We start from the raw sequence: 19,584 nt of genomic DNA on the forward strand, positions 1-19,584 counted from the left end.
GCTTACATCTTGAATCTGGTATAACTTAGGGGTTAGTTCTGTGAACTTTTAGAACGTTTTAGTTTTTAAACCCTGTAAACTAAGGTAAACCAAGCAGACAAACTAGTTATTCTGCTAGCATCTCTTCCTGTTTCTGGCTGTCAGACAGAGATGATTCTGTTCTGGCCTTACAAAGATTTTACAAAAGTTTGTTTTGCTGAAGCAGATGACTGCATTTGAGGGCCTCTACCCCCGCCTCACTTTATCCCACGCAGCCCTGAACACCGACTTCCAGGAAAAGAGGAAATAATGAAGGAACGTCGGAAGCGCGGTTTTGGTGTCCTGACCCTTTCTGTCTTTTAGTTCTGAGCAGAATTTATTGGGAAATAAAAGGTGGACATTATCATGTTTGAGAGCTGGCCTGACTGAATGGCTCGGCCATTATCTTGTTAGGAAATTGGATTGCTCATCACAATGGTCTAGACGTTGTGGCTTTAAGGTCTGACCACAATGTGGAATTTTGTAATAGTTTGAATCCACGAGGTATGTGGCCTGCTCTGACCTGTTCAACTGTGACGCTTTCACTTCTTCTTGGTTTTTTTTAAAGGCTCACGTTAGTCATCAAAATGAATACCAGGATGAGAGGAGTATTAGTGTTTAAGTTGAACATTAGGAAGCGTAGATGTTAGAGTTGAGGATGACTTTGCTCTGTATCAAGAAATTAAAGGTATTTTAATGGTAGCCATTTAGTCATTTTTCAAAGTGGGAAACTAACTTCAAGGTTGAGTCACACGTAATGAGGACGTCAGTTAGACCTATTAAATTAGATTCTTTGAAATTTGAAAAGCGTGGCCTATTTATGTGCGACCTAGACATCAAAGCTGAACACTGATTGTGTCATCGAGCATTTGGATTGGAAAGAACAGTCTTGGACGGTTTTGTAATGCGGTGTGAGAAAGACGATGGGTCGATATGGGACGATAGCAGAGAATGTAAATACGCAAAGCAACTGAAACGTGCACATAAATGAGATGAATGACATAACCGTTTAGTTTATAAAGTTGATAAAAGAGCATCAAAGGCTCTCTGTAGTGTGAAGGAGAATAGCTTCTTACAAGGACTAGGCTAAATAAATGTTCACAGAGTGATAACGGTGATACTATGTGTTATAGAGGGGATTTTGCCCGGATATGAACTCAGGTGTGCCTTGAGATTTTGGCTTGGTTTTTGGTGTGCCTTCGCCACATAAAGTTTGGTAACCCCTGATATACTGTATGGCATATAGGTGGAGGTTCAGATGCAGTAGTTGGCATAAATCCTAATATTACCCAACTAGGGTTTACAACATGCATTCGGAAAAAACACACATATAGGTTTCCTGTAAGAATGTTCTAAAGCCTGGCGTTTGGGTTACTTTAAGTTTGTTTTCTGTGTATGTTAGTTATTGGTGATGATGCTATTGTAAGCACATATTTGCCGTCAAAAACCTCACAGATTTAATTGATTTTTGATTAATGTCCTAAAACAAGCTTTGTGACTCCTTCAGAACTCTAATATATTTGTACCTGAACCTGAAAATGCGGGAGAGCTGAAGTGAGAAAGCAACAGCACCAAAAGAAAGAACAAGTCCCAATAAGACACGTTTTGGAAGAAGTTGAATTAGAGACTATAATTTATGAAAATAGGACGAGTTTTGGAGTGAAGTTAGGGATATATTCATTCAATTTAACACAATTTCTTCAGCCAGCATATAGTGATCATTAGGGCTGTATTGCGTTTGAAAATGTTTGATCCTGGTGCCAATATGATAGTTTTGGTACAGATACCAAATCACAAAAAAACATTATATTATATCAAAACAGGACAAACTATTCAATACTTAACCAAAATAAAATGTAATCTAAAGCTGACTAAATAGGATCTGGAAATATTTGATATGAGATTAATTTAAGCAAATATTTTTAATACCATTTTCCGTACCTAATCCATCCAATACTTTTCTTACACAATTTGTCAGTATTGAGGTTTGACACACAGTCCTATAGTCAATTAGAGAAGCTGCAGTTTAAGGCACTTCATTCTATCATCATTGGCTTCAACACTCTACCCTGGTGTTTGCCTGATGGTTTGCTTTGCAGTGTTGATTCACTTACTTCAAAGTTTACCAGGTCTTCCTGAAGTCTTTATTTTGTCAGGCCCGTGTAGATGTTAGCTTTTGCTAATACGAACAAGTAATAGCCTCTGATTTGTGCAAAACTGAAAAGAAGCTTCTTGCCTTTGAATGCATAAACTTCAGTAGAAACATCTATACCAAACTGTGCGATGTAAAGCCACCATCAGAAAGCATCACATTCAAATAGTGAGGGAAAAAAAGCCCTTCCCCACGGCTTCAAGAACAAGGCAGCTGAGTGTTTGCTAGATGTTGACATCTGCATTTCACTGATTGATGGGTGGCTTGAGTGGAATTTGGAGTTTGAATTGATTAACAGGCTTTTCAGTTCAGTCGTCAAACCTCCCCCTGTATCTGTTCCTTGCTTTTTCCTGGCCTGTACAGTAGTCTCTTTCAGACTACCCCCCGCTCCCTGTGTGTGTATATGCAGTCCATTAAAGCTGACATGTCTCTGCAGACTTACAGCCTTAAATGGAGAGAGAGCTAGACATAGTCTGGCAGACAGGTAGACAGAAGCAAGACACTTGACCTCTGGCAGCTGCAACAGGCTGTTGTTGTAGCGGGCAATTCCCAAGAGGGAATATGTCTTGACTGTGTGAAACTACGAGGATTAATGCTTAGTCAGCCATTTCTGGATCAATAAAGATCAAAAACCAGAGGGGAATAACATCAAAACAAAGAAACACATTATTAGTTCTAGTAGTACAGAGCCGCAGCAGGTCCTTATCAAAGCCATCAGGGGATTGAAGATCTGTGGTGGCAAAACCATCTTCTGCACAGGAAGTGATGTCCTGTGTTTTCTGTCCCTGACAGACACAGCAAAAGATTTTTTTTTCCCCAAATAGTAGCAATGCCTAAAGATGGCGATGTCATTCAGTCAGTAGGACTGCCCTTTGGCAAACACTTTTTCTTCTCCAGCAAGTTATTGCTACAAGCACTGAATTTGCTGTGGATATTCATGCTCCCCAGAGGATGACTCCTAAATAGATTTATGTGACCAATATGTTAAGTTCCTACACAGGAAAATCTCTAATGAGAACCATGAAATGTATTGACCACATTCATGCTCCACATAGGATGAACCCTTTCCATTATGGTCACTGCACAAAACAAATGAAAGCGTTAATTTTGGTCTGAACGCAGCCTTTAGGGGAATGAACACAGATCAAATGTTTCCCTCGCTTCATTCGCACCATTTTAACTCCCTTTTTTGTTTTTGTTGCATGTATGTATTTGCCTTAGGCAGCCAATGTAGCAACCATACAGACGTTAGCTGTAAGATTGCTAACAATAATACTCTTGATGTGTATTGGTGGAGTGTGTCTGTGTTTATGTGACAGGTCAGCCACTGAAATATCTCAAATCTCACCAGTTCATTGATGTTTTCATCTTTTCTTTTTCTTTTAAAACAGAATAAGTGATAAGTACCAACATTTTCAAATTCGATAGACCCGTCTTTGCCTCAATCTGCACTGCCCAGGATGTATTACGTATCCTCCCTTGTCTTTACACTGACTTCATAATGTAATATCTGAACCCACTTTTAGACTATAATGTCAGCAAAATCATTACTGCACAAATAATGGATTTGTTGATTTTCCGACATTTTCTAGACCAAATGATTAGGTGAGAAAATAATCAATACATCAGTCGATAAAAGAAACTAATTATTAAGTATGAAAAAAGAGCAGGGCAGTTAGAATGAGCAGTAATAAACCGTAAAATGAAAATATGCCTTGCATTAAATATACATCTATTCAGTATGACACGGTGACCCCTACTTTGACAAAAATGATACCTGACATGCATACACGACTGAATTCTACATGTAAGTGCTTGTCTTTCATTAGTCATTGAGGAGAAAACAACAGATTCCTTTGTCACGGCACTGTAAGCCTTCAATTGAAAAGCTTTCAACAAACCTCTCTGATCCGATTGCCTGGCAGGATTTGACCTGTCGAACTCTAAACAGCCCGTTGCCTTTTTCTGGTCTTCAAATTATGTTTTACTTCTGTCTAATTAGTGATCATTAAAGAGCAGAGCGGCTACACAGGCCTGGAGTCTGGAGTGTGTGCTGAGAGAAGCACTTCTATTGATCTGCGCCTGGACGGTGTGTGTGTGTGTGTGTGTGTGTGTGTGTGTGTGTGTGTGTGTGTGTGTGTGTGTGTGTGTGTGTGTGTGTGTGTGTGAGTGTGTTGGATGGTTTTATAAAGAGAATACATACTTTTCAACAAATGTGTATGCATTTATGAATATTGTTGTGCTAAGTTTGTGTGTATTTGTCTGAATTAATGATTCAGTGGACGGTAAGAGATGTGGTGTGTTGGCCACAGGTCATACGGCTCCCTCTGGCTGTGTGTGTGTGTGTGTGTGTGTGTGTGTGTGTGTGTGTGTGTGTTTGTGTTTGTGTGTGTGTTTGTGCGTGCCAGCACCTGCAGGGTTTACAGATTGAAAACAAACAGTCCATATGATACAATAACCAACAAGCGGGAGCTGAGTGTGTGACCGTGTGTGTTTGTGTGTGTGCGTGCGTGTGTGTGTGTGTCAGCATCAAGCAGAATTGTCAGTACCAGGGTCGACAGACACAGCGGGTGTGGCTGGCCTTCCTGGAGTTTCCTCATTATTCCATGTGTGTTGTGGTGTGTGTCTCTCTGTTCTCTGTTCTCTGAAAAAAGAAAGAAAACACCACTCATTGCATTTGTTTTAGGTTTGTTTTTGAGCGAATAAAATGTTTCTTAAATGTAGAAAAATATCCGTCTGAACAAACAAACTCATAAACTGATAAGACTTTTCACAACAATGAATAAATAATAAATGTGAAATTTCTGAAAGGGCAAGCAATCGTGCATATATGCTGATAAATGATAAATAATTAATTTTTATTTGGGTTTGAACAAAGTTTTTCTTAAAAAGAACTCCTGTCTTACCAAATCTGACCTTGGCTACCCTTGCTCGGATCTCTGCCATTTTCTATCGTAACCTTCATTTTGATCTCAACAACAGTTGATCGCGGTGACAAAATCTGTCCATAGACAGACAGAGAGACAGAAACATAAACACCTGCCAAAGTACTCAAAACCTGCTTTTGTGGTAGTTCCCACTACAGTAGGTGTCTCCAGGAGCACTTTTTCCTATAATGACACACACACACACACAGACTCACAAGGTGAAAACATACCAGTGGCTGGCAATCACATAGTTCTTTTAAGGTAACTTCCTAAGAATAAATTAGGACATTAATATTAAATCAATAGGTAATTGACAGAAAGTCAACTGTATTTGTATCGGTATCGAGATACTTTAGGCAGGTATCATATCAAAGTCATAATTTTGGTTTGGTGAAAACACTAGTTGTAGCTGAGTAACATTGACTCTGAAAGCCTCTACAGTACCTCCCATTAGATAAAGGAAACGCCTGGACATATTCTATATTCCTTTTATAGTCATCTAATGCCACGTGCAGAACCAGACCAACAATGAATGTATTCTACTAACAAGTATTGTGTGTGTGTGTGTATCAAAGCCTGATATTCCTCTGTGCCATAGAACTCCACTGATGTGACATGTTCCCTCATTACACAGGGAGGAGACACACACACACACACACACACACACACACACACACACACACACACACACACTGTAATTTATTATGATTCAATCCCACATACACCGTCCTGCTGCCCCAAATACTCACTAGAGCACCAAATGTGGATTAATCCACTGCTGAAAATAGTCCCCCACAAATGCACTATTTAATTACATTTGGGTAACATTTATTAAAAACTACAATGACCAGCTGTTTTAGGAAATTGCTGAAAAAATAAATAAATTATATATATATACATTTGTTAGATGTATTTAAAGATGTATGTCTTCAGAAGGAACCAGTGGGCTTGAGGGTTGAGAGTAAAGTCGGTAGTGAGTAGTGAGAGACGGACTGTGAAGTTTTGGGGCTTTTCATGTAGTTCGTAGATAGTAAGAAAATATAGAAAAAGCAGACTTACCCTTTAATTTAGTGAGTAAAATTTTATTATTACCACTAGGCAAGATGGCCAATAAAAATAATACCACGGTTTTAAAACAGAATTACCTATTTAAGGGTGCAATTGGTACCATGACCCTTTAAAAACACATAGCTGAAATTTAGTTGTGGTTGAGATACTTAATTGATACTGTCAGGACATTATATTTGGTCTATGTTTGATGTCGTCTTTCTCCACATGTTTAGTTCCCCTGGATGTATTTGTAATGCTTACAAAAGGCAGCAGAGTCCCTCTTTTCATTTACATGAAATGTCAGCGAGCTGTGTTTTCCAGTGTACGGTGTGTTGCCTCTCCAATAAAGCTGGCGCGGATTTAGGGAGCTAAACACTTAGCATGCAGAGAGTGTTTGACTTTAGAGTGTGCTCTTTTTTCTTTTTTATCCCCCTTCTCTTCGTAATATCACCCCGTCCTCTCCTCACACTGTGTCACAGAGAAGTCGCTCGAAAGATGCAGATTACATTTTTTATATCTCTCTTTATATCTAACGTCAAATGGTCACGTGGTGGAGATGTGACACGGTTTTAGTTAAAAGGCGAAGACACCAGCTGTTGTGCTGTGTTGAAGCTCGTTGCGGTGACCGAGCGTTAGAGATTTAAAAGGCAGTCGGGGATTAAGACCTAATTTTTGCAGCGTGCACAGAGAGTGGCACAGAGAGTGGCACAAAACATGGCGGTTCAAAAGGGCAGCGTTTCCTTTTAATCCTATCGGGAGACTGGAGACTGGAGACTGTAGACACATGCTCACACAGCCTCTGATACATGCATGGACCCATTTACTTGAATGCAGATCCAGGTCTCTTTTTGGTCTTTGGGTAAATTACATCCTAATTGGGAAATTACTGATGGAAAGAACCTGGACTCGTATAACCTAAAGCAAAAACAGTTATGAGACAACGTAAGAGTTACAGTCACCGCTTTAACATAAAGTAACTGTGTTTTATACATTGCTATACTGGGTGAGGAATGATGTTGTTATTACCAAATGGGCATTGAACACAAATTTAAAATTCTTTTTTTTATTTCTTCTGTTGGACCAGTTTGGTGTGTGTGTGTGTGTGTGTGTGTGTGTGTGTGTGTGTGTGTGTGTGTGTGTGTGTGTGTGTGTGTGTGTGTGTGTGTGTGTGTGTGTGTGTGTGTGTGTGTGTGTGTGTGTGTGTGTCCTCCCTAACTAAAGCAAACACAGCAACAGCTTCCAGCACTCATCTGCTCTTATTAAGTCTCGTCAGCATCCCTGGAGAGAGAAGCAGCCTGCTGAGGAAACAAACACACACAGCTGATTATGTTTGTGTGAGAGGGAGAATGAGAAATAATAGATTTCTGGATGTTCTGTTCTAGAAAGTCATCTGACTGTGTGCATATTGTGCATACTTTAGTTTTCATCTGTGGTGGTCTTGTGTTTTGGAAAGAAGTCACACTCTCTGCTCTTACCCACCCATTGCCTCAAACACACACACACACAAATTTAAATGTGTCAGACCTCTGGCTTGGGGATAATTACAGGAAAGAGCTGTTGGCTCTGAATGCTATTTTGTGTGTGTGTGTGTGTGTGTGTGTGTGTGTGTGTGTGTGTGTGTGTGTGTGTGTGTGTGTGTGTGTGTGTGTGTGTGTGTGTGTGTGTGTGTGTGTGTGTGTGCGTGCCACGGCAACGTGGGAGGAAGGGGTGTGGATGATTTGTAAGGATATGTTCCAAACTGAGTAAACTTATTCTGTCGCTGACACGTTCATCCTCTGACAGATCATTTAACATTTCATAAAGTCTCGCTCAACAATATGAATCATGACACTCACCAGACAATTAAAAGGCTAATAGTATTCTGAGATAATAACAGGATTTTATCAGATTGTTGTTTTAAAATGTGGCTGTAGTGAAACAGCTGTGGGATGACCTTACTGTCTGGGGTGTGAATAATAAGTGAAAAGTGAAAATAATGTTTAGTTGCAGCCCTTCAACAATACTTTTAATAGTTTTTTTTAGAAGGATCAAGAAAGAAATGATGATTTTTGAAATAAGCAAAAAAGCCTCGTCTGTCTTTATTTGGATTTACCTGGATTGCCCTCAAATGGTTGGTTTGGTTTCAGAAGTAGTATAAGAAAAAACTGTTTTTTTTTACCAGGATAGGTCTCATTGAGATTATAAATCTCTTTTTCAAGAGAGTCCTGGCCAAAATAGGCAGCAGCACAGTAAAAACAGTCACAATCACAACACAATCACAATCATAATCATAACATTAACAATCAAAGCATTTACAGACACAGCGGCTTCAATGTCATTAAGAGTCACTTTAAGTCTGTTCAGAGAGACCAGCTCTCTGAGTTTCAGCTCTTTTTGCAGCTGGTTCCAAGCAACGGGAGCAGAACATTGTGCTTTACTGTACTAATTGCACTGAATTATTTCCAGTGACAATGTCTGATAAACCAAACTCAAACCAACCTTCCAAGATCATATTTCCTCATCTCATCAGCAGCCTTTTGTTCCTGACGCAGTGCTGTTACCGCCTAGTGAAGTTCACAAAATGTTGTAATGTATTGTGGCTTTAGACATGCTCATGGACAACCACACAACACAGCCGTTGCAATCATTAAAGAGTGATTCAGTAATGAGCAGCTCAATGCAACAGTGCAGGACTTAACTGTTTACCTGCCATTCTTTTCACCCCACCCTGAACTTATTTACAAATGGAGTCGAGGATATAAGGCAACAAGCCCCCAGACCGTGTTTTACATTTATCAGAGACAGAGCGGAGGAAAGGAGAGGAGGGAACTACAAATAAAACCTCCCCCCCCCCCCCGGTCGCACGGACCACAGCGCCCCCCCCAAAGAAGTAAACCTAGGTAAACACTGATTTCTAATACAAACTGCAAATACATTTCTTTACCTAGAAAACGTAGTTGACATTCCTTTTTTTTTTTTTTTACCTGTGAATAGTGTCTGCAGGTACTTCATTACAGCCCAAACATCCTCAAGCATTTAGGTCTGTGGTCTTCACTATTTTTTACATGAGATCCACATTGATTGGACAAAGTCAATAGGAGAGCCACTTTTACCGCAAAGTATGAAAAGCAACATCCAGTCATAAGAAGCCTGTCTGCTTATTAATCTGTCATCTCACCCAGAACATACAATATCCAATGCAGCCAACCAATACATTCAATAAAAGCAGGATTAGCTTAATACTGGGATGATGTTGTCAAACTCTGCAAACAATATAGCTGCTGAAGCCAAAAAATAGTCTTTCACAATGTTTGAGAAGGATTTTTTGCCCGAGCCAAATTCCATGCGATCTCAAAAGATGCCTCAGTTAATCGTTCAGCTGTATTAGTTGTCCTGTGTTTGAGCCTTTGGTGTCCAGAAACAGAAGAAGGCTGCTCTATTATATTTACTAATTTCACTTCCAGGTGCGTAAATTTCCGTTGAATTGTGGATGCGTCGTTTAGAAATGCCGCTCCAAATGACTTCGCTTGAAACCAGAGCGGGTTTATTTGCACATTAAGCACGAAGGGTTCGACTCGTGAAGGACAAATAACAATTCCTCTGTCCACTTGTCTTGAAATTTCCTTTGCTCGTCTTGTATGGCTCGTGCCTTTCTTCTATTTTAACGGGAGCAAGCTGTTGTCTGTCCACAAACCCCATCTCCAGCATCTTCCTCTCGATTCCACTGTGGTTTGATGCACCAAAGCCAAATCTTAATTTTCCTCGTTTGTCACGGTTTGTTTCTGTTTAACTGGTGTGCAACTTTTTTTAATAAGAAATTGATTAATTGTAGAAACACACGTGAACTAGCATGAAATGGTGAAACGAGTCGACCGGAGCCAAGCTAACACAACGTATGAAGTGCCAGGTTGGTCGTAGTATCCTCCAATTTAAATATTAAAATTTAGCGATATAAATGATTTTTTAGCAAATGTGCATATTCATAATAATGCTTATGATAACATATTTTTAATGAGCTTAAGTTTATTTATTTCTTTACTAGCCCACCACGTATCCACCCGTCCAAGAGCATATTCGCCATTGTAGTGCTGGATAGACCGCCAAAACTGGCAACTCCGCAGTGAGTCAGTGTAGTGCCTAGCAAGTTTAAATATCTTGTTTCTAGTCTATATTTGCATCTTTTATCAATTATTATTATGTATTATTTGTAGGCTAATAGAGCAGACACTGTGTTTTAATGGGTTATATGTAATAGCCCTGCTTGTTTTTATGAAATATCTGTATTGACTGCAGTCATATCTATTACCCCTTTATTTAGCCCACTGCCATGCGAGCCACCAATTAAAGCTTGGCGAGCCGCAGGAGGCTCGCGAGCCGCGCAATGAGTTACACTGATTTAGGTAGAGCAGACCCTACATGTAGCAGCCTAAGAGACAAAACCCAGGGAAAATCAAGCTGAAACAATAAAAGTGAGGGAGACATGTCCCCTCCCCGTCCCCAGTGGAAATTCAGATTAGTTATCATGGAGTCAAAAGTCCTGGCATCATCTCTTTCAGCTGTAGCTGTCTCGGTCGGTAGTGTCATATTATAGATTATTATTCCAATGTGTCACTTTGTTTGGAAAATGCCAGAAAAAGTTTGCCATTTCAGAACTCAAACTTGATGTTTACAAGTCCAACTTGATGTTTTCAAAAAATCCCAAATTTCATGTATGGGTGACCAATATAAGAGCATTGCTATACTGGGTGAGGAATGATGTTGTTATTACCAAATGGGCATTGAACACAAATTTAAAATTCTTTTTTTTATTTCTTCTGTTGGACCAGTTTGGACTGTTTGAAGACAAAGGTGTGTGTGTGTGTGTGTGTGTGTGTGTGTGTGTGTGTGTGTGTGTGTGTGTGTGTGTGTGTGTGTGTGTGTGTGTGTGTGTGTGTGTGCGTGTGTGCGCGCGCGCGTGTGTGCGTGTGCGTGTGCGTGCGGTTTGGCTCTAACACAGTGCTCGATTGTGTTTGCTGAAATCAGATGACAAGTCTCATAAGGTCGCTGAAATATTTACAGTGTGACAGATGTGTGTAAGGAGTTTTTGCTGCGCGTGTGTGCACGTAGGTGGAAGGAAGGAAGTAGCAGTTACATTGTGTGTGTGTGTGTGTGTGTGTGTGTCCTACAGTCCTGATGGCTGGTGGTTGATCAGCCCTGTCATTAGAGACACACACGCACGCACGCACGCACTGCTCAAGAGTCACTGATAAACCAAACCGAGTTTCAGAAAAACAAACACTATAACCAGTACATAATTCTATATGCAACATACTGGGTGATGATGATATCAGTAGGACAGGAAAGTATGGTGTGTGGATGAATTATAAATGAAAGGTTTTGTGTAAAATCCTCTCTACAATCACTTGTTCGGGACCTGAATTAGCTTGAAGCAAGAAACTCCTCCTCATCCTCACTGTTGGGCCTTCAGGCAGCAGGAGTGCCTCCCCGAATGCAGCAGATAGCATAGTCCGGGAGGGATTTGTTCTCAATCTGAGGACGTAATCTAAACCACCACATCACACTGCCCCCAAAAGAACGCAAGGCTTTATGGGTAAAAGAAAATGGATGTTGAAGTCTTGCAGCCTGCAGCTATTCCTGCTTTTTAAGTCTTGCATAACAAAAAGTATTATAGTGTTTCATCTGCTCTTAAGTGGAATGAATAGTAGAGAAGGTAAATTACAGAAGTGTATTATTCATTATTAACCAGACTCAACTTTCACTTAGCATTTAACATTTTTGATTAAAATGTGTATAAACTATATTAAAGTCCTTCTACGCTTTTAAGTTTCTGAAATACATGATGGTCACCTCAGCATTTACGAAGCAAAATCAACTAATTTCAATAGAATTTCTGTGATCATGAACCTCAGCTCACAGGGCCAAAGTCAACTGACACAAGACACACAGAAAAAGTTGAATTTGTGCCATTGATCAATAACAAAAACCGACTCGACAGTGCTGACCTTTTGAGAGACGGAAAAAGCCGGAAAGGTCTCAAATGGAGAGACTCTCGGGAATGCTGCATCCTGAAAGAGTCACGTGACGGACGGGTGTCAAACAAGGTCGTACCAATCATATGGGTCATTTTAGAAGGCAGTGACAATGACGTGTTTTGTCATTCAGTTTGGAAGATATGTCGCCCAGCGAGGTTGAAGCGTAAGCGTACAGTAAGAGGTGCAAAATCGTCACTATGAAAAAAAGACTGTCTAAATTTGTGAAAGTCAGTGGTTTAGATGAAGACAGAAATAATATCCATATTGTGATCTATCAGTCTGACCTGCTCCATGTTTCAGCTAACAAATTCTCTTTCCGTCTTGTCTTTCCATGTCCATCTTCTGTATGATTTCATCCCACCTCCTCACCAGGTAAGATATTTGGTTTTTAATACATCTGCCTGTTTTCTGTTTTGTTTCCTAGCAGGTCTTGTGTTTTTGGACCCACAATATAATAGGTTTCAGATGCTCAGACCTGGTGCATGCTGGGGGAGAAAATAGTGGCTTTGTTTGTTGCATCGCTGCTGTTTATGTTTTGTAAAGTCAAATTTATATAAGCGATAGGGATGCTGGGGCAATGCTGAGAAAATGCCTGGGTTTGCTACGTTTTTAGCTGGCGCTGACCATCACTTTCACCGCTTAAAATGACATTGGTAGGTCATGACATGTGCTGTATCGAATCAACATTAACTCTGTGAGTAACAGGCCAAAATCTAGCTGTTGGTAAAATGCACTCTGCAGCGGGTGTACTCTACCAAACTCAAATCGGAACATCGCTGTTAAAGTGGAAGTGGATTGAGTGTTTCTGTAGGTCCCACAAATCCAAAATACTTCTCTCTCGCATTTGCATTGCGGTACTGTGTGTGTTTGTCAGATGGCTCTTGCCAAAACAGAGCTTACACAATGTGTGTATTTGTGTGTAGAACCTGAAAGACTGCCTTCGTCCTCCCACTCTGCACAGTGTGAGAGGAGACAGTGAATTGTTTGGGCCTAAAAAGGATAACACCATAAAAACAGAGGATGTGTTCTTGTGTGTTTTCTCTGTTTAGCCTTTTTCCCCAAATGCCGGGAGACTTTGGCAGGAAGATCTTATTTTAAGTCTGTGTGTGAGAGAGAGGAACAGAAACAGTGAACGTCACATGCCCTCCTTCTGTCTATCTAATAATAACTTTGAATTATATCCTTTTTTTTATAATACAGGTCTCTTAAGTATTGTGTTAAATGGTTGAGTGGGTGGAATATGAATACAGCAGCACACACGAGTGAGAGAAGACAAACATGGCCCCCTTGGAAAGGAAGTTTGTATCAGAGTTTTGTGTTTACTGTTTGTCTGAGGCCAGTACTCCTTCAGAGGACGGACACAGGCAGGAAACAGAATCGCTCAATTATCTCTGGCCACATGCCCTTGCTCCATGCTAACCTTGCACAAAGTCACGGCAGTGAAAAAGATGCCGCGGTACCTGATTCAGTAGTTTTTTCCAGGATGGGTGTTTGTATTGAATGTAAGCTGACAATAGTGACAAACGTTTTTGGATGACCATGTACAAGGTTTGCCTTGAACTGTATACCGGACATAATTTAAGGCTTCATACAACCACAAATAATAGTTTTGCTATATTTGGTGTAGATATTCACGATCTCCTGAGAGGCTGTCTAAAATGTTAGTGATCCCTCCCTGACCTTTCATCTTGTTTCATCATTAGGTTGAACCTTCCCCATGATTAGCTCTGTGATCCCTTACAATATATTTAAATACAATTGTCAATGATGCTTGGTGCTCACACAATGTTTCCCTTATGTCAAATGTTGAATGGTAAAGATGTCGGCCTTTGTGTCTGCCCAGAGAATTCACCATCGTTTTTTGTTGCTGCTGTTCAATTCCTCCCGATGCAAATAAAAAAAATGCAATTGGCTACAGAAATGCACTTTAGTTTTTTTTATTGTCATTCTTTTCTTTGTGTACCATAATGTACTAAGCTGCAATTGCCTTTCATTGTGCAACCCTGTGTTGGACAAAGACAATAAATGATCCTTGAATCCTTGATTAGACATAGTCTAATTTTAGACACGGTCTAATCTTGGTGGTCTCATGGCAAGAAATCCATCATGATTGTGGCTGAGGTTGCCTTGTGAATGGAAGTTGTTACTAGAATACCGGACCAGCTACTTTTTTAGGTGCACTCAAGCATGCAATGACTCAATGGCCACCAGTAGAAGAATATACAGCCAATCTCTAACCATTGGGTGTAGCATGGTGCTAATAGAAACAGGAGGGTTATGTTCCCATTCAAGAGGAGTTCCGCACTCAGCCTGATTAAATCCACTGGATTACCCATGGATGGCTTCCAGGATAAATCACCCACTTCCCAAGGAATAAAACTGCTATCAGATTACTATCTCCATTTCCTGGTTTACGCCTATGCTGGGAACAGCCCAGTGCTGGTTTGGGATCAGGCTGCAGAGACTCCTTCAACCCACTTAATCTGACATCTGTGGAAGTCACAGATCTGTTTCCTGCTCCCACACCCTATCACTGCCACAGACTAGCTCTTTAATATTGACTTGCAGTAAACCTTTAGCCTTACAATCGTGTCCCTGTCAATTGAAAGCATGACATTTTTGTATGTGAGCTGGCAATTTCTGATACCTGTGACATTATTGGCAGTGACAGAAACTGTTTGCTCATATTGTGTGTAACTTGCAACAAGACATTGTTTTTAGGTTGCTGTTAATGTTGGAACTGTTTGCAAATGCACCTCTTGGCCTTGCAGATTGAGAGGTCTTCACAGTGTGTCACGTTGGAGAGCACTGTTTGTCTTTGGTTTGCTACCAACAGTCAACGATGCTGTCTTTTAATCTTGACAACTAATGTTCATTAACCTTAATGCAGTTGTTTTGTCTTTAACCTAAGTTGTTACTGTGCCTACACCCAACCAAACCTTAACCATAGTGGTGGCAGAACTGGAAAAGGTTATATGAGTCCAACAAGTTCTCCAAATGAAACTACTAAATCCTCCAGAACCACATGTGTAAGCATTTTCTGATTTGATGCTACTTTTGCCAGGACGTCATTATTGTGTCTTCCAAAAAACAATACAAATCACTGTTTTATGATGTGACAAGATAAGTACAGTTTTATATTACGTCATAGTACCTCATTTGCACATTGAGGTTTGGTGTGGTTTAAGGAAAGATCATGGTTTGGGTTAAAGTAAATACTGAAGTTAAAGTTAGGAGTTTTCTCTTACAAGGAATTTGTATTTGGTGCACTCCAACACACAAATCAAACATAAGTCAAGAAACAATAAAAAGAATACGTACAAAAAATTATGAGCATAACTGTTTGGTGCAGGAATATGCAAAATGTTCTCAAATGAATGTGCAAAAGTTCACAATAATGTATGGAGAATATGTGTAATTATGTACAGAGATGATAGTCCAAAACATGTCCTCCTGTCTGTCTTCCTGGGCATATGAGTTTTGTTTTATGTGCTTTAATGTTTGCGTGTATGTTAAATAACATATGTTCTTTTTGTTTTGTTTTTGGGACTTGGTTAAACAATGGTTTAATAATAAAAAATTCCCCGGTAATGTAATACATTGTAACAAATGTTGAGACTTTAAGTTAATGTAACTATGTAGTGTCTATTGGGCGGGATGAGTCAGTGTTAGTGGGGACCCACTTGTTGATAAAGCCACCTGCAGATTGGAAGAAACAGTTTTTGTGTTGTGAGGTTTTGGTCCTGATGGACCGCAGTCTCCTGCCAGAGGGGCGTGACTCAAACAGATTGTGTCCAGGGGTTGGCCACTATTTTTGCTGTCTGCCTCAGGGTCCTGGAGGCTTACAGATCCTGAAGGGATGGGAGATTAGGGGGGTGCCAGACCAGAAAACACCCATATGGGATGTTTTTAAGCAACAAGAAACAATGTATTTTATCGTGTAGTTTGAAGGGCTTGTTAACCATTTTGAATTAGTGCATTTGTCTCCTGACAAAGGTTTGAAGACCATAACTTCTTGAATAGATACTTGCAATTCGAATTGCCACCATGTTGGCATCTGTTCTGCTGACCAATTACATAACCTCGCCTCTATTTACTTTTTGTAAGAAATGCAGGAAATTGTAATCTTTAAGTGAAGAAATGTCCAAGTTGGCTACAACTACAGGAGAGTATTGGTTTCAGTGAACTATAGCTAAGGAATCAGAGAAGAAGAACAACATGTTGGGATTGTGAGTAAAAGGACCAAATACAACCTGATAGTGATGTTTGGTCTGTTTGTCATCCTTGAACTCACACACCCTCCGTACACACACTATGTTTGTATCCCAGTTAAAGGCCAGGTGCTGTGTATACCTTCACTGTGTTTGAGACTGCGGCAGAGTTTTGGCGCCTAGTCTCAGATACGAGGATGGAAAAGACCAGACAAAGAGGGAAAACACCAAATGTCAGCTGGTCCTTGCAACGCAGATGAGAGTTTGAGAAGATAAACTCTTCTCCTGTGTTGTTTATGGAGAACTGAGACTGAGACAGTCTGTGTGTTTTTCTCCTACTTAGTATACATGGCCTGACCATGGTGACCTTGCAGATATTACTTTATCTGCAGAAAAAATAAACATATGAAACATCATTATTGACTTTTCCATCTGTAGCCGGTTGGGTTTGTATCGTCTCTCCCCCTGGCAGCGGGAGGAAAGGCTCATCTTCCATTCCAAAACATTTCTGGAGGCTTTCAGATATTCTCCTCTCCAAACACACAGCGCTCCATATGACCCTGAATTCAGAGCACTGTGTGTGTGTGGAGTTGGACTAAGGGTGTGTATGTGTCATACTGGTGTGTCCTCGCATTAACTCAGTGATGTCAGCCACACAGAGAAAGTAGTTTTGTGTGTCACCATATGCGTATTTATCTTTTCCTCCATCTGGGCTGCTGCAGGTCAGGCGGTGTAACAGGAGAACTGGTCCCTCCCTCCTATTTGGACTATGTTCTGTTTTTCTTTTGGTTCCCAACCTCAAGAGAAGCCACTCTGAGATGGGATTATGATACAGAGAGAGAAACTAATGAGAAAAAGAGGAGATGTGTGATCATAAGAAGGTGCTGTATATGAAAAACATAATACAACAAAATAGTAAAAGAGGAAACCTGTTGATCATAGAAAATTAGACTCATCAACCTATTATTGGCACCATTCAATCAATACAAACATATTACTCATACAGACCTTCTGAACACCCCTCTAACCCCTTAGTTTTGTGTCTGGAGTCGCAACACATATTTCATAACACAGCTTAAGTTTTATAGTTATACTATATTTGCATTTATGAAATACAGAAAGCCAAAGGAAACTGTTGAGATTGTTATTTGTAATTGTTATTAGGACAACACCAAACTCTTTTAGCGGTATCAACTCGATTATTAGTTCCTGCACCACATCAGAGTTCACATACCTGCATAACAGCTGTCTGTTCAACATCATTTACATCACTTGACTCATCACAGGTGATTGAATATACTTCAGCTGGATTTATGTCCTCATTTTGCTGTTTGGTGATGTTTGTTGCCATTTTTATGGCCCTGTCTTTGACGGTCTTTGCAGAGAGAGACATATCTCAAATTTTCTGAACAATTTCATCTTTGTTTTTGAAGTCCGAAAATAGATGTTCTGATATTTTTAAGAATGCTTCTTTCATGTATTCTCCATCTGTGAACGGCTTTCCACGCCGTACTATCTCCTGAGCGGCCATAAAACTAGCAGCAGTAGATGAGTTTGAAGATTTCATCCATTTCTTGAAAGAGTATTTGCTCTGCTCCGCTTTCAGCAGAAGTTCAGAAATTGTTTTTTTTCGCGCATCTCCAGCTCGGTACTTTTCGACAAATGCTGTGTGTCTGTTCTTGAAATGTCTTTCGACATTACATTTTTTGTTGTTAGCTAATTTCTCGCCACATATCAAGCAGACAGGTAAGCCAGCATCATTGGCAGTAAAAGCAAATGCATCTGTCCACGCAAAATGAAACTATTTTTTCCACCAAGACTTTTTTTAGTTGTATCCATTGTTAGCTTACCGAGTTAGCCGGGGGTCGGAAACTCAAGATTAGCCACCTGCAGGGAAAGGTGCCGCGCCCGTAGACGCAGGAGAATGTGACCCATATTTTAGTGGACGAAATCTAAAAATTAAATTAAATGTATTTCAGTGTCACAATATCACCTCGAACTCCAAGATAAGAGGTGTTCCGTTTTTGTCAAAGCTTCAGGGAGCCACTGCAGAGGGGTTAAAGAGTAGCATGTGGCTCTTGAGCCGCATGTTGCCGACCCCTGCCTTAGTTTAATTAAATATGTGATCAAGAGTCAAATCTTTCTAACTCCATTGCTTTTGAAAAAAATACTTATTTCCGAATAGGATGTGCACGTTGTGCCATATTGGGGTCTGAAAATGCCACTTATTGGAATAACCCAAATGCTCCTCCATTTGTGTATTGTATTGGTGATCATAGGACCAAGGGTTAACATACTGTACATATTTTAAGATTGAGAACTGAAAAAGCAAGGACATGTTCTATGTTTGCTTAATTGGCTTAAAACGTTGTAGTAGATAGTTCATTTTTGATCTTGGAAACAGCTGTTTAGCAGACAAACGCAACACTATGTTCATACTCTAAAATCAAGAACTAAATGTAAATTCTAAAATAGTTTAAGGGATCATTTTAGTAGAGATTTAAACAACGATATAGGGGGCCTGATCACCACCAGGTCATTCGAGGGGACCTGACTGCAAAGGTCTGGTCTTTAGCCTTAATCAGGAACTACTAACAAAGACCTACCTGAGGATCTCAGCCTGCCCTCAAGCTCGTATGGGGTTAGCAGTATATATACAGTCAGCAGCCAACAACATATGTACCTTAAACGTGATAATTAAATGATGGACCGCCCTGTTTTACCAGGATTCGCTTTGAAGAAGCATTACCAAATGATATATCGAACTTTAGCCTATTGTTTGTTTTGCCATATATTCCAGTCCAAAGTGAGAACAGATGTTCAAATTTTGAATGTCCTCAAACTAATGAAACATGACATGACTAGAACTGCTCAGTTCCACCACAGTACAAAAAAGTGAACGTAGTCACTGTGATGTAACCCCTTAGTTTGTGGATCACCGTTTTGAAGCCTTGAGTTTGACATTTTGGCCATTTGGACGAGAAGCTGCAGCTGGCGAGTGATACGCATTGCTACGCCTCTATCCTGATCCTGAATCGCAAGGTAGCCACGTCCTAAAGCATTCCCTGCTTCATCGTTTATTTTACTCTAAATTGGATCATAATTTACTAAATGAACATCATGCTGTATTGAAGAAGCCATTGAGAACATAAACATAAACTCAATAGGAAAATGTTTATTGAGGTAATAAATCAAGAGAGGAGCACCAGCGGAGT

At 40.1% G+C, this 19,584-nt stretch overlaps 1 protein-coding gene across 18 annotated transcripts in view; it reads left to right on the top strand.

Annotated features, from left to right (window-relative positions):
* The window catches only part of LOC115028126 (pleckstrin homology domain-containing family A member 5-like), a 204,479-nt gene that overhangs the window by 45,441 nt on the left and 139,454 nt on the right, over positions 1-19,584 (top strand). Inside the window, exon 4 of one of the 18 annotated variants that reach the window (XM_029461573.1) lies at positions 13,359-14,083. The exons of 15 other annotated variants lie outside the window; for them this stretch is intronic. In XM_029461573.1, the coding sequence (XP_029317433.1) occupies positions 13,359-13,695 (337 nt within the window). In that variant the 3' untranslated portion in view covers positions 13,696-14,083. Of the gene's footprint in view, positions 1-13,207; positions 14,084-19,584 lie in introns of those variants that run through there. 2 more of the 18 variants (XM_029461576.1, XM_029461575.1) reach the window with 2 other exon arrangements.

Source organism: Cottoperca gobio, chromosome 23 (genome assembly GCF_900634415.1).
Source record: "Cottoperca gobio chromosome 23, fCotGob3.1, whole genome shotgun sequence".
Lineage (NCBI taxonomy): Eukaryota > Metazoa > Chordata > Actinopteri > Perciformes > Bovichtidae > Cottoperca > Cottoperca gobio.